The sequence below is a fragment of the Triticum urartu genome, chromosome 5A (assembly GCF_056163025.1).
Source record: "Triticum urartu cultivar PI428250 chromosome 5A, HENAU_Tu73, whole genome shotgun sequence".
NCBI classification, from domain to species: domain Eukaryota; kingdom Viridiplantae; phylum Streptophyta; class Magnoliopsida; order Poales; family Poaceae; genus Triticum; species Triticum urartu.
In genome coordinates this window covers 530393388-530415607 of record NC_141877.1, presented here as the reverse complement: position 1 = coordinate 530415607, position 22220 = coordinate 530393388, and the positions used below count along the sequence as shown (strand labels likewise).

Below are 22220 nucleotides of genomic sequence, written 5' to 3'. Positions count from 1 at the left end.
ATTCCGCCACCACCACCACCACCACGCCGTCGTGCTGCCGGAGACTCGAGCTACTACTTCACCATCGCTTGCTAGATCGAGTTGGTGAAGGCGTCATCAAGCCATACGTGTGTTGAATGCGGAGGTGCCGTCCGTTCGGCACTTGGATCGAAAGTTCGCGGGACAGATCGTGATTGGATCGCAAAGACGTTCACGGGATGGATCGTGATTGGATTGCGGAGACGTTCGACTACATGAACCGCGTTTGTTAATGCTTCCGCTTAGTGATCTAAAAGGGTATGTAGATGCAATCTCTCCTCTCATATATGGTCATCTCCTAGATTGATCTAGGTGAGCGTAGGAATTTTTTTGTTTCACACACACAAACATAACTTGAAAACTAAAAAAATATAATTTAAACACAAAATTTATTAATGAGTTGGCATAGATACGTATGCCTCATATACATGATTATGAGTATGTTTTGGGAGGTATAGTTGGTCATAGCTCATTGCAAGCAGGTGAAACTAGAGGGATATGTCTTGTTACAATGGTTTAGTAGGAGGGTAAGTTCGACGGGAATTTCAATGTTGATGATTCCAAGCATGTTGGCCTTGATAGCAGTGCAGACGCAGACGGCGGCATCAAGATCAGCCAACCCACTAAGCAATGGGCAAAATTTCTCGGTCTCCTGCACATTGATCCGGAGCTTGAGTAGCAGCAACACATTGCTGCACACATTTATCTTAAGTGGGTTGATTGGGCAGGAACCACCATTCGACAGACTTGGTGCAACAAATGGGGTAGGCACCAAAGGCGGTGTAAGGACAATTGGTGGGTGACCATGCACAATGGCAATGAGAACAAGGTTTAGGGCAAAGAAGAGGGAACCTTTGTTAGCTCTATACTTAATCTTTGAGCAAGTTAGCTAGTGGTTTCTATAGTAGAGGTGTTGTTTGAGATGTTTCTATTTGGTGGTTCTTATAGCTAGAAAGTTGAGTGGATTATTTGCCTCTCCCGATATGTCAAGCAATCATTGATGACTCATAATTCTATATATACCATACATAACTTATATTTAGTAGGAAAATTATCATGCATTTTCCAAAATGAATGCAATATTTACATACTTCTTTGTTTAGTTATATATATTTAATTCAAATCATATAAAAAGGAAGTGATATCGCTTGAAGCTACGTCGGTATTTCCCCAAATAGGAAGGGATGATGCAGCACATCGGCGGTAGGTATTTCCCTCAGATATGAAACCAACGTTATCGAACTAGTAGGAGAACCAAGCAACACAACATAAACAGCCCCTACACACAGATAACAAATCATCGCAACCCAACGTGTTAAAGGGGTTGTCAATCCCTTTCGGGGTATGGCATCTCAAGATAGGCAAAGGACGTGAGGTAAATTTGTAGTAGATTGATAGATCAAACGCCAAATAAAATAAATAGAAATAAAATGCAATGAGGTATTTTTGTATTTTTGGTTTAATAGATCTGAAAATAAATGCAAAGGAAAAGTAGATCGCAAAGGCAAATATATGAGAAAGAAGACCCGGGGGCCGTAGGTTTCACTAGTGGCTTCTCTCGAGAAAAATAGCAAATGGTGGGTAAACAAATTACTGTTGGGAAATTGATAGAACTTCAAATAATCATGACGATATCCAGGCAATGGTCATTATATAGGCATCACGTCCAACATTAGTAGACCGACTCCTGCCTGCATCTACTACTATTACTCCACACATCGACCACTATCCAGCATGCATGTAGTGTATTAAGTTCATGGAAAACGGAGTAATGCAATAAAAATGATGACATGATGTAGACAAGATCTATCTATGTAGAGATAGACCCCATCGTTTTATCCTTAGTAGCAACGATACATACGTGTCGTTTCCCTTTCTGTCACTGGGATCAAGCACCGTAAGATCGAACCCACTACAAAGCACCTCTTCCCATTGCAAGATAAATAGATCAAGTTGGCCAAACAAAACCCAAATATAGGAGAAGAAAAACGAGGCTATAAGTAATCATGCATATAAGAGATCAAAGAAATTCAAATAACTTTCATGGATATAAAAAGATATAGCTGATCATAAACTCGAAGTTCATCAGATCCCAACAAACACACTTCAAAAGAGTTACATCATATAGATCTCCAAGAGACCATTGTATTGAGAATTCAGCGAGAGAGAGAAAGCCATCTAGTTACTAAATACGGACCCGAAGGTCTACAAAGAACTACTCACGCATCATCGGAGAGGCACCAATGGAGGTGGTGAACCCCATCCGAGATGGTGTCTAGATTGGATCTGGTGGTTCTGGACTCTACGGTGGCTAGATGAATATTTCGTCAACTCCCCTAGGGTTTCTGGAATATTGGGGTATTTATAGAGAAAAGAGGCGGTCCGAGGGCACCTGAGGTGGGCACAACCAACCAGGGCGCGCCAGGGCCTCCTGGCGCGCCCTGGTGGGTTGTCCCCTCCTCGGGACTCCCCCAGGCGTAGCCAGGGCCCAATGTGTTCCTTCTGGCCCATAAAAAATCATCATGGTGTTTCATGGCATTTGGACTCCGTCTGATATTGATTTTCTATGATGTAAAAAAACATGAAAAAACAGCAACTGGCACTTGGCACTATGTCAATAGGTTAGTACCAAAAAATAATATAAAATGATTGTAAAACATCCAAGATTGATAATATAACAGCATGGAACAATAAAAAAATTATAGATACGTTGGAGACGTATCAACATCCCCAAGCTTAACTCCTACTCGTCCTCAAGTAGGTAAGTGATAAAAACAGAATTTTTGATGTGGAATCCTGCCTATCATGTCATATCATATTCTTTTCTTTATAGCATGGACAATTGGAATTTATGTGATTCAAAGCAATAGTCTAGTTTTGACATAATAATTTAGATACTCAAGCATATCAACAAGCAACCATGTCTTTCGAAATATCAACGCTAAAATAAGTTATCCCTAGACCATCATGCTCAAACATTGATCCATTCATGAAACACACTCGAATATTAGCTACAGCCAATACTTAAGTACGATCATATTGCCTCCTAGTTGGTGCTTTTTATGAGAGAAGATGGAGACTCAAATAAAAATTGCATAAAGTAAAAGAAAGGCCCTTCGCAGAGGAAAGTAGGGATTTGTAGAGGTGCCAGAGCTCAAAGCGAAAAATTAGAGATAAAAACATTTTGGGTGGTGTATCCATCCCACCAACGAAAACGACTTAGAGTTCCCAACACTTTCCATGCTAGATATGCCATAGGTGGTTCCCAAACAGAAAATAAAGTTTATTCCTTTTTCCACCATACTTTCACTTTCCATGGCTAACCGTATCCACGGGTGCCCTCCATACCAACACTTTCTAAGGAATTTATTATTTGACAACATAAAGTAAATTCATTTTTTGCATTTCGGGACTGGGCATCCCTAAAACCTTTGCCTTAGTCTCGTGCAATGACAAGTGAATAAACACTCATCGTGAGAATAACACATCCAGCATGGAAAATATTAGCCACCCCTCACCGCTTCGCGAGCGAGACAAACACACAAAAGAGAAGTTTATTTTGAAAACTAGAGATGGCACATGCAAATTTGCTTAGAACGGCAAAAGAATACTGCATATAGGTAGATATAGTGGACTCATAAGGCAAAACTGGTTTAAAGGATTTTGGATGCACAAGTAGAGATCATACTTGGTGCAAAATGAAGGCTAGCAAAAGATTGAGAAGCGACCAACCAAGAAACGGATAATCTCATAAGCAAGCATTAAGCATAAATAACACCGAATAATGCACCACAAGTAGGATGTAATTTCATTGCATGACTATTGACTTTCGTACTTGCAAAGGGAATCACAAACCTTAACACCAATATTCTTCCTAAAGCATAATTACTCATCAACATAACTCACATATCACATCATCATATCTCAAAACTATTACTAAGAATCAGAATCAGAAGTTTATTTTGTCCAATGATCTTCATGGAAGTTGTTATTATATCCTTCTCGGATATCCATCACTTTCGGACTAATTTTCATGTGTTGATTTTCATGAGCTCAAACAAATATAAGTGAAGATCATGAGCATAATTTTTCTTTCTCTCAAAATAATTTAAGTGAAGCAAGAGAGAATTTCTTGAAAATTTTAATAACTCTCAAATAAATCTAAGTGAAGCAAGGGAGAATTTCTTGAAAATTTTAATAATTCTCAAATAAATCTAAGTGAAGCAAGAGATAATTTCTTGAAAATTTTAATAAATCTAAAATAAATCTAAGTGAAGCAAGAGAGAATTTCTTCAAAAATACTAAGCACACCATGCTCAAAAAGATATAAGTGAAGCACTAGAGCAAGTCCATAGCTCATAAAAGATTTAAGTGAAGCATAGAGAGCAATTCTAACAAGTCATGACATAATTTTGGCTCTCCCAAATATGTTTGTCCAGCAAGGATTGATGACTTAAAACGCAAAATAAAACAAGCAAAGACTCATATCATACATGTGACGCCCCCGACTCAATCGTACACTAATCATGCACACAAATGTGTACGATCAAGATCAGGGACTCACGGGAAGATATCACAACACAACTCTAAGACACAAATAAGTCATACAAGCATCATAATACAAGCCAGGGGCCTCGAGGGCTCGAATACAAGTGCTCGATCATAGACGAGTCAGCGGAAGCAACAATATCTGAGTACAGACATAAGTTAAACGAGATGCCATAAGATGGCTAGCACAAACGGGGTTACAGATCGAACGAGGCGCAGGCCTCCTCCCTGGGATCCTCCTAACTACTCCTGGTCGTCGTCAGCAGGCTGCACGTACTAGTAGGCACCTCCAGAGTAGTAGGAGTCATCGTCGACGGTGGCTTCTGGCTCCTGGGCTCCATCGTCTGGTCGCAGCAATCGGGTAAAGAAAGGGGAAAAGGGGGAACAAGGCAACCGTGAGTACTCATCCAAAGTACTCGCAAGCAAGGAGCTACACTACATATGCATGGGTATATGCGTAAAGGGCCATATCAGTGGACTGAACTGCAGAATGCCAGAATAAGAGGGGGATAGCTAGTCATGTCGAAGACTACGCTTCTGGCAGCCTCCGTCTTGCAGCATGTAGAAGAGAGTAGACTGAAGTCCTCCAAGTAGCATCGCATAGCATAATCCTACCCGGCGATCCCCTCCTCGTCGCCCTGTTAGAGAGCGATTACTGGGTTGTATCTGGAACTTGGAAGGGTGTGTTTTATTAAGTATCTGGTTCTAGTTGTCATAAGGTCAAGGTACAACTCCGGGTCGTCCTTTTACCGAGGGACACGGCTATTCGAACAGATTAACTTCCCTGCAGGGGTGCACCACATAACCCAACACGCTTGATCCCATTTGGCCGGACACACTTTTCGGGGTCATGCCCGGCCGCGGAAGATCAACACGTCGCAACCCCACCTAGGCACAACAAAGAGGTCAGCACGCCGGTCTAAACAGGGGTCTGGGCCCATCGCCCTTAGCACACCTGCATGTTGCGAGGGCAGCCAGAAACAGACCCAGCCTACCAGGCGTTCCAGTCCAATCCGGCACGCGCCGTTCAGTCGCCAACGTCACGAAGTGCTTCGGCTGATACCACGACGTCGAGTGCCCATAACTGTTCTCGCGTAGTTGGTTAGTGCGTATAGACCAAGTGGCCAGACTCAGATCAAATACCAAGATCTCGTTAAGCGTGTTAAGTATCCGCGAACGCCGACCAGGGCCAGGCCCACCTCTCTCCTAGGTGGCCTCAACCTGCCCTGTCGCTCCGCCACAAGATCCACTCGCGGGTACTCCTACGAGCCGACCCGTCTTTAGTCACCACATGTATCATGTATTATGTATATAAGTATATTCCAGTGATCACCCCCGAGTGATCACGGCCCGATAGTATAACATGGCAGACGGACAAGAATGTAGGGCCACACATGGAATACTAGCATCCTAAACTAAGCATGTAGGATAGCAGGTAAAGGTAACAACAGTAGTAGCAATGACAGGCTATGCAGCAGAGTAGGATTATCGGAAAGCAGTAACATGCTACACTACTCTAGTGCAAGCATATAGAGAAGAGTAGGCGATATCTAGTGATCAAGGGGGGGCTTGCCTGGTTGCTCTAGCAAGAGAGAGGGGTCGTCAACACCGTAGTCGCACTGGGAAGCAGCGGCGTCGGTCTCGGTGTCTAGCGGAAGAAGAGGGGGAAGAAACAATGAATACCATGCAAAAAGATGCATAACGATGCATGACAAAGCAATGTGTGATGCTAGGTGTGCCCTAACGCAGTATGAGGTGATACCGGTGAAGGGGGAAACATCCGGGAAAGTATTCCCGGTGTTTCGCGTTTTCGGACAGAGGAACCGGAGGGGGAAAGTTGCGAGTTTGCTATGCTAGGGATGTGTGGCGGACGAACGGGCTGCGTATCCGGATTCGTCTCGTCGATCTGAGCAACTTTCATGTAGAAAGTATTTTCATCTGAGCTACAGTTTATTTTATATGATTTTCTAAAGTTTTAAATCATTTTTAGAATTTATTTAATTAATTTTATTCAACATTATCCAGAATAGTGCATCCTGACGTCAGCATGACATCAGCAGTCAACAGGGGTGTTGACTAGTCAAACTGACGTGTGGGTCCCGTTCGTCATTGACTGATTAGGCTAATCAGAGGTTAATTAAGTTAACTAGTAATTAGGTTAATCTAATCAAGATTAATTAAGTTAATTAATTCTTTAATCAATTAATTAATTAATTAATATTTTAATTATTTTAATTATTAATTAATTATTTATTTTTAATTCTTTTTTTTAATAAAACGTTCTAGGGGCTAGGCCCACTTTTCTGTGGCACAGGGGCCTTGCGGGTCAGGCGAGCGGGCGTGGGCGCGTGGCTAACGGGCATAGCCCGAACGGGCGCAAGCCCGAGGGGCGCTGGGCACGCACAGCGCTCGCCAGCGGCCAGGACCAAGGGAGACGGCGGAGGGGTCGCTGCGGACCGGCTGGGCGGAGCGGTCCCGAGGGCGCGCACGGGCGCTGGGGAGGAGAGCGGCCGGAGTGGCACCGGGCAGGGGACGGCGACGAGTGTGGCGCAGGTGACAAGGGCAGGGGATGCGTGCGCGTAGGCGAGGGCCGAGGCGCACGGGGGGCGTGATGTAGCCGCGGCGGCAGCACAGCAGCGGGCAGCAGCGCAGGCGGGTGGCGGCGGTAGGCGCGGCGCACGCGAGGCGCAGCAGCGAGCCGGGGGGCAGGAGCGGGTCGGACGAGGGGAGGCGCAGGCGCACGCGTGGCCGAGCGGGCGCGGTCGCCGCGCGGCGAGCACGAGCGCGCGCGCGGGGACATGCAGGGGAGGAAGCGGAGCGGGGCTGGCGAACCGGGGCGAGGCCATGCGCGAGACGGCGGGCGAGTGCACGGGGCGCGGTTCCGAGCGGCATGGCAAGCAAAGGGGCGCGGCGCGACACGGTGAGCGCGAGCGGGGAAGAGAGGAGAGGTCGGGGCTCATAAGGGGAAGGTAGGGTTCCGGGCAGCGTTTGTCGAGGCGGAGAGACGGGGACGATTCGGCGAAGAGGAGGCAGGCCATTGAGGAGGAGGAGGCAGTCCGGCGTGGGAGCTCCGGGTGGCGGCGACGGCCGGGTCCGATCCCGGCGGCGGCGTCGGGGACGGGATCGGGCCCTCCCGATCTAGATCCAACGAGAGAGAGGGGTGGGGAACGAGAGGGAGACGTGGGGCGAGTGGGGGGAAGTGTTGTCGGTGGAGGTTAGGGTTTGGTCGCCCACAGGGGTTATAGGCCAGGGGAGTGGGCGAGGCCGGTTAGGCCGGTTGGACCGGCCTGGCTAACAGCTGGGCCGACTGGCCTAGTGGGGGGGGCTTCTCTTTTCAGTTTAGTTAGGTTCTACTTTTCTTTTTATTTAATTGTTTTGTTGTTTCCATCCACTATAAAATATCTAGGCATTTTATAAAAATGTGTTTGTTGCACCATATTTACATATGCAATTTATGGCACCCCCCGAACATTTTTGTTTTAACTTTTTATTTTTTTATTGTTGACATTAATTTGAATTTGAATTTTGAAACAGTTTCGAATCATCGCGAGGTTAACTGTGGTGACGTGGCATCATTAGCGTGGGATTACTGTAGCTTAATTATCCGGGCGTCACAAATCTCCTCCACTATAAGAAATCTCGTCCCGAGATTTAAGAGGGGAGTAAGGGGGAAAGTTCTGGTTACGATATTCTAACGGATCTTCTCGAAGAAGTTAATCCCTTTCATTGATGTCTTCAATTCTTTATTCCAATGCATCATGATGAAGTTGTCGTCCTTTCTTCGGGAACCCCATCGTACTTACGAAAGGATAAGGGGTATTACAGAAGAACAGACCGCTACAATGTTCGCTTATCTAGTAGATAACATCAGGGAAGGTGGCAGAAAGTAACTCTCAAATCTAATCTTAAGAAAATATCGAGAGCAAAGTAAGACGGTATCATGGGAAGTTTCGAGTGGGCAGGCAATCGTTCGATGCCTGAAACAGGGCGTGAAAGGGGTTCAAAGCAATGGGAATAACTATTGTGTCTGATACTAGAGTTGATGATCTCTCGGAAGGTGGCTCATGAACTACATACGAAGCCAAGCGAGGGGAATAACCTTGGGAACAGGGGGTGTACATGATAGTCAGGTTTTGATCCTGTGGAACTCTGGGTTATGGGCCCACCATGTGGGTTAAAAGTGGGAAGGGCGATGACATCTTGCATGATAATGTAAACAAGGCATGTCAGAGGATAGTCTGTCAGTTATGTCGGTAACAACATCAGTACCAAGGGCGAGGGACGAAGAGAACCATTTTCCTGCTCGTTGAACGAGGCGGACCAATAGGCAAGGTTCTCGTCCATAGGTGGTTACCGGTATGTCATCAACAATAGTACAAGGTCTTACTGACCGAGTTGTACACCACGGTGTTTACATAAGCCGGGAGATATTTCTGCTCATGTCATATAGATCACAGAAAGGTTAAACAAAACAATGGAAAGGAAATTTTGTTTATCAGATTAAATCAGAAAATGGAAGGGATAATGTGTTTAAACACATATTTCAGGGGTATATCCTTCCCAAGGACAAGCAGAGCATGATATCCGTGACGAGATATAATGTAGAAAACCCTTTAAGTAAGGGGAGAGAAATTTCATGACATTACCCATACAACGGTGTTTGCATAATTGAGCAAGAAACATTTAGCATTGGGCCTCAAATGCTCTTGTTGAAAATCGGAGTACCACAGACTTGCTTCAAGATAGCATTGACATGGTCATTGGGTAAAGATCGGACTTTGGAAACACAAAGGACTCATCAGGAATAACTTATAGAATAAGTCTTGCAGTTTCCTCATGGAGGAATGGATAACATTGCTAAAGGGAACTATAACAATAGGGCCTCCGGCCAGGTGTGCTAGGCACGACATCACCTTACCGGGTCACATAAAGACCATTGTTGTAACTCTTGAAAATATGTTCCAACCATCATATCTGACCGAGATTCAGATCCGATTGGCGTCAGGATGCTTGAGAAGAAAAGGTGCAACACCAACTGACGAGATGACAATGTAAGATTCTCGGGAAATGACTATGGAAGTGAGTTCTGAGACAAGGGTTCATCATCATTAAACCAAGGAGAGGATGAGGGGGGGGTGGCTGATGGACTCAGCGACCATTCATCGAGAATTCCAAAAAGATGGATTTCCACAATCATGTGAACAAGGAGATAACATTTTTCAGATCAAATGACATAATGATGTATGCTCGAGGGAAACATACACAATTTAACATTGGTTGATAGGTGCACCCGAAATATGGGATGGGTTGCACGATAAATGTTAGAACGGTGACTTAATGAAAGAGAATCAATCGACCATTCATTTCAAAGCAATAGGGTTGCTAGAAGTTTTGAAGTCGCACATCATAGTTCAATTGTCGGTTTTCCGGTTAGAAACAACACGTTGACCAAGGAATGAACGGATATGGCAGGAAGTATCACCTGTATCAAGATCTCTTAAGAGGTGGTGAAATTCTCATGACTTTCTTAACATAAAAGATGGTAATACTTCCAAGGTAAATAAGAACAAATGATGGGTAGCAAGGATCTCAAGGTATAACACAAAACACGAACAAGTTTGTGTCGAGAGGGAAATCAAGGGTGTTATCGATGATAACACAAATCATCAAGGGGCAAGGATGGTATTTCCCATCATGAATTTAATTGATATCCTGGAAGAGCTCGGAATGTTGATGATGATCCGACACAATTGTTGAGAGATTTCATGAAGATGTAATCAATCGGCGATGACATCAAGTCAAAGGAATGATGAGGCGAAAGGTTATTGGAACCACGGGTACATCACAAACTCAGAATCCAGCTTGTTGTTCAAGGCAAAATGATATGACGAGGAAAGTCAACATAAGCTTAGCTCATCGTCAAAATTTGTGCTCTGGGGAGAAGGACCAAGTAGCACAATTAAAATTAGCATGGTAATGATGTAGCCGAACAGGCTAGGAATGACATGATCGGTTACAAACTCGTAAGTAAAGAAGATTACTAAAAGTTGTTGAACCGTAGTGTGGACTCGGTTCAGTTATCGGTGTCTTTGAGTGTTTAATAACTCAGAGCCCATGAAAATTGTAATCGGTGAGAATGTAGTACTTGATGAAGAACTCATAAGAAGTTATGCAGTTCCAAGATAATCTCGAGATACCAGGGGGTAATACTCCAAGACAGATCAAAGTAGAGGTTGGACTGGGGTATTGCTTTGCAGAAGACAAGTACTTCAACTTGTCCGAGAAATGGGATCCAAGAAGAACATTTGGTCGGAACCACGATTGCAAAGGATCAATTCACCGATACCAAAGGATATTATATCAAGGAAATAGTTATTATTACAAGAAGCTACCATGATAGGATCTACATCGGGTCCATGGGCATGAACACAAAGTTCAAGGTCGACTCCCACTTCTCCAATGCATATCCTTTCATTCACTTCTCACGTTTGATGAAGTTGCAGTGTTGAAATTTTATCTGGCAAAATACCAGAAGAGTATGACTCATGAAAACTTTCGAGTTCACACATATTATGGAAGGCATAGGTTCAAACCATCGGGGCATCGTGGAAACATATACCACAAGCTTCAATAGTAAATATCACCCGCTCAAAAGCAGAGCATGGTTAGCCAAATCAAGGAATAGGATTTACCAAAGGCATTATGTATCAGGGAAAGAACTTCCAAAGTGATTGAATAAGAAGGATGTTGTCGGATAAAATCCAACAAGGTTCTGATGGTCCATAAAGGATCTGATGTGAGTATCGGCACACGACTAGAGGAAGAATCAATGCAAAGACCTTGGATTATAGAAACAACTGAGTAACTTAGAGCTCAATTGCAAAGGAATTATGATTTACAAAGCGAAGGATCAGAAGTAGACACTCTGATCAAGGATGGATAAGTTCATTAGACATAGGGGCACAATCGACGACAATTTGATTGGCGAGAACCAGCTCACGTTTAGAATGACGTCCGAGCCGGAAGGATGAATTCTAGGATCCGATTGAGGATTGCGAGCATTCGCAACAACTTGAATCAACAGACTCAAAATGATAATGACAAGAGATGTCAATAAGATTACAGGACTTATGGGATTAACCATATTGCAAGCAAGCAAGAATCTCAAGAGCAAGAGGATGGTCGGGAGTTTTGGAAGATCGAATGGTATTTTGAAAACTTTTGTGAAACACATGAACAACTAGGAAAGAGCGGATACTCGATAAGTGCGAGGAGTTATCCGTAAGGGTTTTCATGAGGCAAGAACTGTAAAGCAGTAAGCTCAAAGGATTTTTGGAACAACGGAGAGCAGTTCGGGGCATCTTGTATTAACAAGATCAACTTGGAATAAAATTAAGAACGACGGGTTTAAGTATTTATCCATAGGGATAATCAGTGGTAGGGAATTGCAAAAGCAACAAGCACAAAGTCTCGAGAACATTGGAGAGTATCTTCGAAATCCTTCGGTGCACCAAGCAATCATCTGGAGTGAGGAGCTCTCCGGAAGGAAGTAGTTACGAGAACCTAGAGTCAGAGTTAGTAAAATCATTTCACCCGAATAGAAGAGAGGTAACAGTCCCAGAGTAAAGGTCGAGGAGTAAAAGATCCTAGTACCACCCAATGGCGACGTGGGCCCGTAAGTCACACAACCATGTTAGTAAAAGTTTTTCCAATGTCTAGACTCGACTTCGGCCAAGGAGTGTGGAAGGGGGATTCCTACAGGCAGTCGGCTCTGATACCAACTTGTGACGCCCCTGACTCAATCGTACACTAATTATGCACACAAATGTGTACGATCAAGATCAGGGACTCACGGGAAGATATCACAACACAACTCTAAAACATAAATAAGTCATACAAGCATCATAATACAAGCCAGGGGCCTTGAGGGCTCGAATACAAGTGCTCGATCATAGACGAGTCAGCGGAAGCAACAATATCTGAGTACAGACATAAGTTAAACGAGATGCCATAAGATGGCTAGCACAAACGGGGTTACAGATCGAACGAGGCGTAGGCCTCCTACCTGGGATCCTCCTAACTACTCCTGGTCGTCGTCAGCAGGCTGCACGTAGTAGTAGGCACCTCCAGAGTAGTAGGAGTCATCGTCGACGGTGGCATCTCGCTCCTGGGCTCCATCGTCTGGTCGCAGCAATCGGGTAAAGAAAGGGGAAAAGGGGGAACAAAGCAACCGTGAGTACTCATCCAAAGTACTCGCAAGCAAGGAGCTACACTACATATGCATGGGTATATGCGTAAAGGGCCATATCAGTGGACTGAACTGCAGAATGCCAGAATAAGAGGGGGATAGCTAATTATGTCGAAGACTACGCTTCTGGCAGCCTCCGTCTTGCAGCATGTAGAAGAGAGTAGACTGAAGTCCTCCAAGTAGCATCGCATAGCATAATCCTACCCGGCGATCCCCTCCTCGTCGCCCTGATAGAGAGTGATCACCGGGTTGTATCTGGAACTTGGAAGGGTGTGTTTTATTAAGTATCTGGTTCTAGTTGTCATAAGGTCAAGGCACAACTCCGGGTCGTCCTTTTACCGAGGGACACGGCTATTCGAATAGATTAACTTCCCTGCAGGGGTGCACCACATAACCCAACACGCTTGATCCCATTTGGCCGGACACACTTTTCGGGGTCATGCCCGGCCGCGGAAGATCAACACGTCGTAGCCCCACCTAGGCACAACGGAGAGGTCAGCACGCCGGTCTAAACCTAAGCGCACAGGGGTCTGGGCCCATCGCCCTTAGCACACCTGCATGTTGCGAGGGCGGCCGGAGGTAGACCTAGCCTAGCAGGCATTCCAGTCCAATCCGGCGCGCGCCGCTCAGTCGCTGACGTCACGAAGTGCTTCGGCTGATACCACGACGTCGAGTGCCCATAACTGTTCCCACGTAGTTGGTTAGTGCGTATAGACCAAATGGCCAGACTCAGATCAAATACCAAGATCTCGTTAAGCGTGTTAAGTATCCGCAAACGCCGACCAGGGCCAGGCCCACCTCTCTCCTAGGTGGCCTCAACCTGCCCTGTCGCTCCGCCACAAGATCCACTCGCGGGTACTCCTACGAGCCGACCCGTCTTTAGTCACCACATGTATCATGTATTATGTATATAAGTATATTCCCGTGATCACCCCCGAGTGATCACAGCCCGATAGTATAGCATGGCAGACAGACAAGAATGTAGGGCCACAGATGGAATACTAGCATCCTAAACTAAGCATGTAGAATAGCAGGTAAAGGTAACAACAGTAGTAGCAATGACAGGCTATGCAGCAGAGTAGGATTATCAGAAAGCAGTAACATGCTACACTACTCTAGTGCAAGCATATAGAGAAGAGTAGGCGATATCTGGTGATCAAGGGGGGGAGGGCTTGCCTGGTTGCTCTGGCAAGAGAGAGGGGTCATCAACACCATGGTCGCACTTGGTAGCAGCGGCGCCGGTCTCGGTGTCTAGCGGAAGAAGAGGGGGGAACAAACAATGAATACCATGCAAATAGATGCATAACGATGCATGACAAAGCAATGTGTGAAGCTAGGCGTTCCCTAACGCGGTATGAGGTGATACCGGTGAAGGGGGGGAAACATCCGGGAAAGTATTCCCGGTGTTTCGCGTTTTTGGACAGAGGAACCGGAGGGGGAAAGTTGCGAGTTTGCTATGCCAGGGATGTGTGGCGGACGAATGGGCTGCGTATCCAGATTTGTCTCGTCGTTCTGAGCAACTTTCATGTAGAAAGTATTTTCATCTGAGCTACAGTTTATTTTATATGATTTTCTAAAGTTTTAAATCATTTTTTAGAATTTATTTAATTAACTTAATTCAACATTATCCAGAACAGTGCATGCTGACGTCAACATGTCGTCAGCATGACATCAGCAGTCAACAGGGGTGTTGACTAGTCAAACTGACGTGTGGGTCCCGTTCGTCATTGACTGATTAGGCTAATCAGAGGTTAATTAAGTTAACTAGTAATTAGGTTAATCTAATCAAGATTAATTAAGTTAATTAATTCTTTAATCAATCAATTAATTATTTTTTTAATTCTTTTAATTATTATTTATTTATTTATTTATTTTTAATTCTTTTTTTAATAAAACGTTCTAGGCGCTAGGCCCACTTGTCTTTGGCATAGGGGCCTTGCGGGTCAGGCGAGCGGGCGTGGGCGCGTGGCTAGAGGGCATAGCCCGAACGGGCGCAAGCCCGAGGGGCGCTGGGCACGCACGGCGCTCGCCGGTGGCCAGGACCAAGGGAGACGGCGGAGGGGTCGCCGCGGACTGGCTGGGCGGAGCGGTCCCGAGGGCGCGCGCGGGCGCTGGGGAGGAGAGCGGCCGGAGTGGCACGGGGCAGGGGACGACGACGAGTGTGGCGCAGGCGGCGAGGGCAGGGGATGCGCGCGCGTAGGCGAGGGCCGAGGCACGCGTGGGGGGGGGCGCGATGCTGCCGCGGTGGCAGCGCTAGGCGCGGCGCAGGCGAGGCGCAGCAGCGAGGTGGGGGGCAGGAGCGGGTCGGACGAGGGGAGGCGCGGGCGCACGCGCGGCCAAGCGGGCGCGGTCGCTGCACGACGAGCACGAGCATGCGCGCGGGGACGTGCAGGGGAGGGCACAGAGCGGGGCTGGCGAACCGGGGCGAGGCCATGCGCGAGACGGCGGGCGAGTGCACGTGGTGCGGTTCCGAGCGGCACAGCAAGCAAAGGGGCGAGGCGCGTCATGGTGAGCACGGGCGGGGAAGAGAGGAGAGGTCGGGGCGCACAAGGGGAAGGTAGGGTTCGGGGCAGCGTTTGTCGAGGCGGAGAGACGGGGACGATTCGGCGAGGAGGAGGCAGGCCGTTGAGGAGGAGGAGGCAGTCCGGCGGGAGAGCTCTGGGTGGCGGCGAGGGCCGGGTCCGATCCGGGCGGCGGCGTCGGGGACGGGATCAGGCCCTCCTGATCCAGATCCAACGAGAGAGGGGGGAGGGGAACGAGAGGGAGATGTGGGGCGAGTGGGGGGAAGTGTTGTCGGTGGAGGTTAGGGTTTGGTCGCCCACAGGGGTTATAGGCCAGGGGAGTGGGCGAGGCCGGTTGGGCCGGTTGGACCGGCCTGGCTAACAGCTGGGCCGACTGGCCCAGTGGGGGGGCTTCTCTTTTCAGTTTAGTTAGGTTCTGCTTTTCTTTTTATTTAATTGTTTTGTTGTTTCCATCCACTATAAAATATCTAGGCATTTTATAAAAATGTGTTTGTTACACCATATTTACATATGCAATTGATGACACCCCCCCCGAACATTTTTGTTTTAACTTTTGATTTTTTTATTTTTGACATTAATTTGAATTTGAATTTTGAAACAGTTTTGAATCATCGCGAGGTTAACCATGGTGACATGGCATCATTAGCATGGGATTACTGTAGCTTAATTATCCGGGCGTCACAATACAACACGCTCCAAGCAAAACACATATCATGTGATGAAAAAAATATAGATTCAAGTAAAATACCGATAGTCATTGGAAGAAAGCGGGGATGCCACTCGGGGGCATCCCCAAGCTTAGTTGGTTGCTCATTTTTGGATAATAGCTTCGGATGCCGGGGCATCCCCAAGCTTAGTTGGTTGCTCATTTTTGGATAATAGCTTCGGATGCCGGGGCATCCCCAAGCTTAGGCTCTTCTATCCTTCCTTCATCCATCATAAGATAACCCAAAACTCGAAAACTTCAATCACACAAAACTCAACAAAACCTTCGTGAGATCTGATGTCTACTACACAACCTTCTTCTTGTAGACGTTGTTGGGCCTCCAAGCACAAACGGTATAGCAATGTGTTGAAACAAGGCCTCGGGTTCATACTTTCACTAGTGCAAGTCCTCTCAACAATAATAACATAGTTGGATCATATAACTATCCCTCAACATGCAACAAAGAGTCACTCCAAAGTCAGTAATAGCGGAGAACAAACGAAGAGATTATGGTAGGGTACGAAACCACCTCAAAGTTATTCTTTCCAATCAATCCGTTGGGCTATTCCTATAAGTGTCACAAACAGCCCTAGAGTTCGTACTAGAATAACACCTTAAGATACAAATCAACCAAAACCCTAATGTCACCTAGATACTCCAATGTCACCTCAAGTATCCGTGGGTATGATTATACGATATGCATCACACAGTCTCAATTCATCTACTCAATCCAACATATAGAACCTCAAAGAGTGCCCCAAAGTTTCTACCGGAGAATCACGACGAAAACGTGTGCCAACCCCTATGCATAGGTTCATGGGCAGAACCCGCAAGTTGATCACCAAAACATACATCAAATGAATCACGTGATATCCCATTGTCACCACAGATACGCACGGCAAGACATACATTAAGTGTTCTCAAATCTTTAAAGACTCAATCCAATAAGATTACTTCAATGGGAAAACTCAAGATCGTGCTAAATCAAGAACACGAGAGAGAGAGAGAGAGAGATCAAACACATAGCTACTGGTACATACCCTCAGCCCTGAGGGTGAACTACTCCCTCCTCGTCATGGAGAGCGCCGAGATGATGAAGATCGCCACCGGTGAGGGTTCCCCCCTCCGGCAGGGTGCTGGAACAGGGTCTCGAGAGGTTTTTGGTGGCTACAGAGGCTTGCGGCGGCGGAACTCCCGATCTAGGTTCTGTTTTGGAAGTTTTAGGGTACGACGGTATATATGGGTGAAAGAGGTACATCGGGGGAGCCACGGGGGCCCCACGAGGCAGGGGGGCGCGCCCCCACCCTCGTGGGCAGCTCCCGTGTATTCTGACGTGGGGTCCAAGTCTATCAGGTGTGTTTCCTTCCAAAAATAACTTCTCTAGTTGATTTCGTTCCGTTTCGACTCCGTCTGATATTCCTTTTCCTCGAAACACTAAAATAGGCATAAAACAGCAAATCTGGGCTGGGCCTCCGGTTAATAGGTTAGTCCCAAAATAATATAAAAGTGGATAATAAAGCCCAATATTGCCTAAAACAGTAGATAATATAGCATGGAGCAATCAAAATTTATAGATATGTTGGAGACGTATCAAGCATCCCCAAGCTTAATTCCTGCTCGTCTTCGAGTAGGTAAATGATAAAAAAGAATTTTTGATGCGGAGTGCTGCTTGGCATAATTTCAATGCAATTCTTCTTACTTGTGATATGAATATTCAGATCCGAAAGATTCAAGACAAAAGTTCATATTGACATAAAAATAATAATACTTCAAGCATACTAACTAAGCAATTATGTCTTCTCAAAATAACATGGCCAAAGAAAGTTATCCCTACAAAATCATATAGTCTGGCTATGCTCTATCTTCACGACACAATGTATTTAAATCATGCACAACCCCGATGACAAGCCAAGCAATTGTTTCATACTTTTGACATTCTCAAAACTTTTTCAATCTTCACGCAATACATGAGCGTGAGCCATGGATATAGCACTATATGTGGAATAGAATGGTGGTTGTGGAGAAGACAAAAAGAGGGGAAGATAGTCTCACATCAACTAGGCGTATCAACGGGCTATGGAGATGCCCATCAATAGATATCAATGTGAGTGAGTAGGGATTGCCATGCAACGGATGCACTAGAGCTATAAGTATATGAAAGCTCATCAAAAGAAACTAAGTGGGTGTGCATCCAACTCGCTTGCTCACGAAGACCTAGGGCATTTGAGGAAGCCCATCATTGGAATATACAAGCCAAGTTCTATAATGTAAAATTCCCACTAGTATATGAAAGTGAAAACATAGGAGACTCTCTATCATGAAGATCACGGTGCTACTTTGAAGCACAAGTGTGGTAAAAGGATAGTAGCATTGTCCCTTCTCTCTTTTTCTCTCATTTTTTTATTTTTTTTTGTTTGGGCCTTTTCTCCTTTTTTATGGCCTCTTTTCTTTTATTTTTTTATTTTTTGTCCGAAGTCTCATCCCGACTTGTGGGGGAATCATAGTCTCCATCATCCTTTCCTCACTGGGACAATGCTCTAATAATGATGATCATCACACTTTTATTTTCTTACATCTCAACAATTACAACTCGATACTTAGACCAAAATATGACTCTATATGAATGCCTCCGGTGGTGTACCGGGATGTGCAATGACTCATGAGTGACATGTATGAAAGAATTATGAACGTTGGCTTTGCCACAAATACGATGTCAACTACATGATCATGCTAGCAATATGACAATAATGGAGCGTGTCATAATAAATGGAACGGTGGAAAGTTGCATGGAAATATATCTTGGAATGGCTATGGAAATGCCATGATAGGTAGGTATGGTGGCTGTTTTGAGGAAGGTATATGGTGGGTGTATGATACCGGCGAAAAGTGCGCGGTATTAGAGAGGCTAGCAATGGTGGAAGGATGGGAAAAGTGCGTATAATCCATGAACTCAACATTAGTCATAAAGAACTCATATACTTATTGTAAAAATCTAGAAGTTATCAAAGCAAAGTATTACGCGCATGCTCCTAAGGGGATAGATTGGTAGGAAAAGACCATCGCTCATCCCCGACCGCCACTCATAAGGAAGACAATCAATAAATAAATCATGCTCCGACTTCATCACATAACGGTTCACCATACGTGCATGCTACGGGAATCACAAACTTTAACACAAGTATTCTTTAAATTCACAACTACTCAACTAGCATGACTCTAATATTATCGCCTCCATATCTCAAAACAATCATCAAGCATCAAACTTCTCTTAGTATTCAACACACTCATAAGAAAGTTTTTACTATTATTGAATACCTAGCATATTAAGATTAAGCTCATTACCATGCTATTTAAGACTCTCAAAATAATATAAGTGAAGCATGAGAGTTCATATATTTCTTCAAAATAAAACTACCACCATGCTCTAAAAGATATAAGTGAAGCACTAGAGCAAACAACAACAAACTACTCCGAAAGATATAAGTGAAGATCAATGAGTAGTCGAATAATTATGCAACTATATGAAGACTCTCCCATTTAATAATTTCAGATCTTGGTACTTTATTCAAACAGCAAGAAAAGCTAAAGAAAATAAATTGACGCTCCAAGCAAAACACATATCATGTGGCGAATAAAAATATAGCTCCAAGTAAAGTTACCGATGAATGAAGACGAAAGAGGGGATGCCTTCTGGGGCATCCCCAAGCTTAGACGCTTGGTTATCCTTGAATATTACCTTGGGGTGCCTTGGGAATCCCCAATCTTAGGCTCTTGCCACTCCTTATTCTGTAGTCCATCGAATCTTTACCCAAAACTTGAAAACTTCACAACACAAAACTTAACAGAAAACTCGTAAGCTCCGTTAGCGAAAGAAAACAAAACACCACTTCATGGTACTGTAATGAACTCATTCTTTATTTATATTGGTGTTAAACCTACTTTATTCCAACTTCTCTACGGTTTATAAACTATTTTACTAGCCATAGATTCATCAAAATAAGAAACAACACACGAAAAACAGAATCTGTCAAAAACAGAACAGTTTGTAGTAATCTGTAACTAACGCAAACTTATGGAACTCAAAAAATTCTAAATTAAACTGGTGGACCTGTGGAATTTGTCTAGTAATCATCTGCAAAAAGAATCAACTAAATAGCACTCTCCAGTAAAAAGTGGAAGCTAATCTCATGAGCGCTAAAGTTTCTGTTTTTTTACAGCATGATCATAAAGACTTCACCCAAGTCTTCCCAAAGGTTCTACTTGGCAAAAACACTAATTAAAACATAAAACCACATCTAAACAGAATCTAGATGGATTATTTATTCCTAAACAGAACCCAAAAGCAAGAAACTAAAATAAAATTGGGTTGCCTCCCAACAAGCGCTATCGTTTAACGCCCCTAGCTAGGCATGATGATTTCAATGATGCTCACATAAAAGATAAGAATTGAAACATAAAGAGAGCATCATGAAGAATATGACTAGCACATTTAAGTATAACACACTTCCTATGCATAGGGATTTTGTGAGCAAACAACTTATGGGAACAATAATCAACTTGCATAGGAAGGTAAAACAAGCATAACTTTAAAACCATAAGCACATAGAGAGGAAACTTGATATTATTGCAATATGTAGAAGCATATGATCCTCTCTCATAATAATTTTCAGTAGCATCATGAATGAATTCAACAATATAACCAGAACCTAAAGCATTCTTTTCATGATCTACAAGCATAGAAAATTTACTACTCCCCACATAAGCAAAATTCTTCTCATTCGGAATAGTGGGAGTATCATAAGAGACTTGAATACTATAAATTGTTTCCACATTAAAAGAGTAATGTTCAGAAAAAGGGTAATCACAATCATGACAAGTTTTATAAATATAATCATCACTACTCTTTATAGCATAAGTTTTATCACAATAATCATCATAAGTAGCAACTTTGTTCTCAACATAATCGATTGTAACCTCTTCCGAAATAGTGGATACATCACTAAATAAAGTCATGACCTCTCCAAATCCACTTTCATAAATATTATAAGATTCAACATCCTCAAATATTGTGGGATCACTACTTCCTAAAGTTGAAACTCTTCCAAACCCACTTTCATCAATATATTCATCATAGGTAGAAGGCATGCTATCATCATAACAACTTTGCATATCAAAACTTGGGAGGCTAAAAATATTATCATTATTAAACATAGCATCCCCAAGCTTGGGACAAACATTAATTACAGCAAATATATTCTCAAATATGTCATCCTCATCAAACATAGCTTCCCCAAGCTTGGGCCTTTTCATATCATAAGCATAATCACTCTCATCATTAATAGCATGGATAGCACCAATAGTATAGCAATTATTATATTCTTCCAAGCAAGTGCCAAAAAGATTTTCAAGATCATAAGAAGCATCATTATCTTCCCAATCATAATCATCACAACAAGCAATAGGCATAACAAGATCAGCATCAAGTGTATCATCTTCATTTTCATGGGGCACAACAATAATAGGAGAAACTTTATTTGGGAGAGATACCTTTTTACCTCTCTTCCTTTTTCTTTTCTTCTTCTTCACCACATCATGTGTGGGTTCTATCCTCTTTTTGGAGCTCCTTATTAATGAGATTGGTTGAATAGAAGGCTCCTCCTCATTACCTGATTCATCATAAGAAACAATAGGAGGATATTGGGAAGTCTCATCCCTTTAGTTAGTATTTTCTACATCTTCTATTTGTTTTCTTTTCTTTATGTAATTGGCAATATAAGGATTTTCAATGCAATTCACCACACAATACATATAAATCTTCTCTAGATCAAAATCAAGAACTTTGTCGAGATTAAATTTTGGAATACCCTCAGTTATACGTTTCATTTCTTCATAACCCAAAAGAAGGCTAAGCTCTTTATGATGCTCAAGGGTAATCAAATTATCACAATATTTGGACACGACTTGATCATGAAACAAATAGCATTGGAGATTTAAATGACCATGTTCATTGCAAAGTTCACAAGGAGCACGAAAAATATTAAATCTTTCAGCACATTCATCTAGCTCTTCTTGCAGGCATTTGGTTTCTAAGTACTTATGCCTCTTGCAATATATATCTTCCCTATTTGGTGTGTACTTGCAAACATGCACTCCACAAAAATTGACATGTTTATAAGAG

The 22220-nt window shown here is 43.9% G+C and overlaps 1 protein-coding gene across 1 annotated transcript; it reads right to left on the bottom strand.

The window, feature by feature from the left end:
- Positions 1-487: 487 nt before the first annotated feature.
- Positions 488-7412, bottom strand: LOC147972529 (uncharacterized). Its single transcript, XM_087524370.1, has 2 exons — positions 7024-7412; positions 488-881 (listed from the first exon to the last, which is right to left on the bottom strand). Exons 1-2 carry the CDS (start codon positions 7410-7412, stop codon positions 488-490), a joined length of 783 nt encoding a protein of 260 aa, XP_087380496.1.
- Between the last annotated feature and the right edge of the window lie 14808 nt (positions 7413-22220).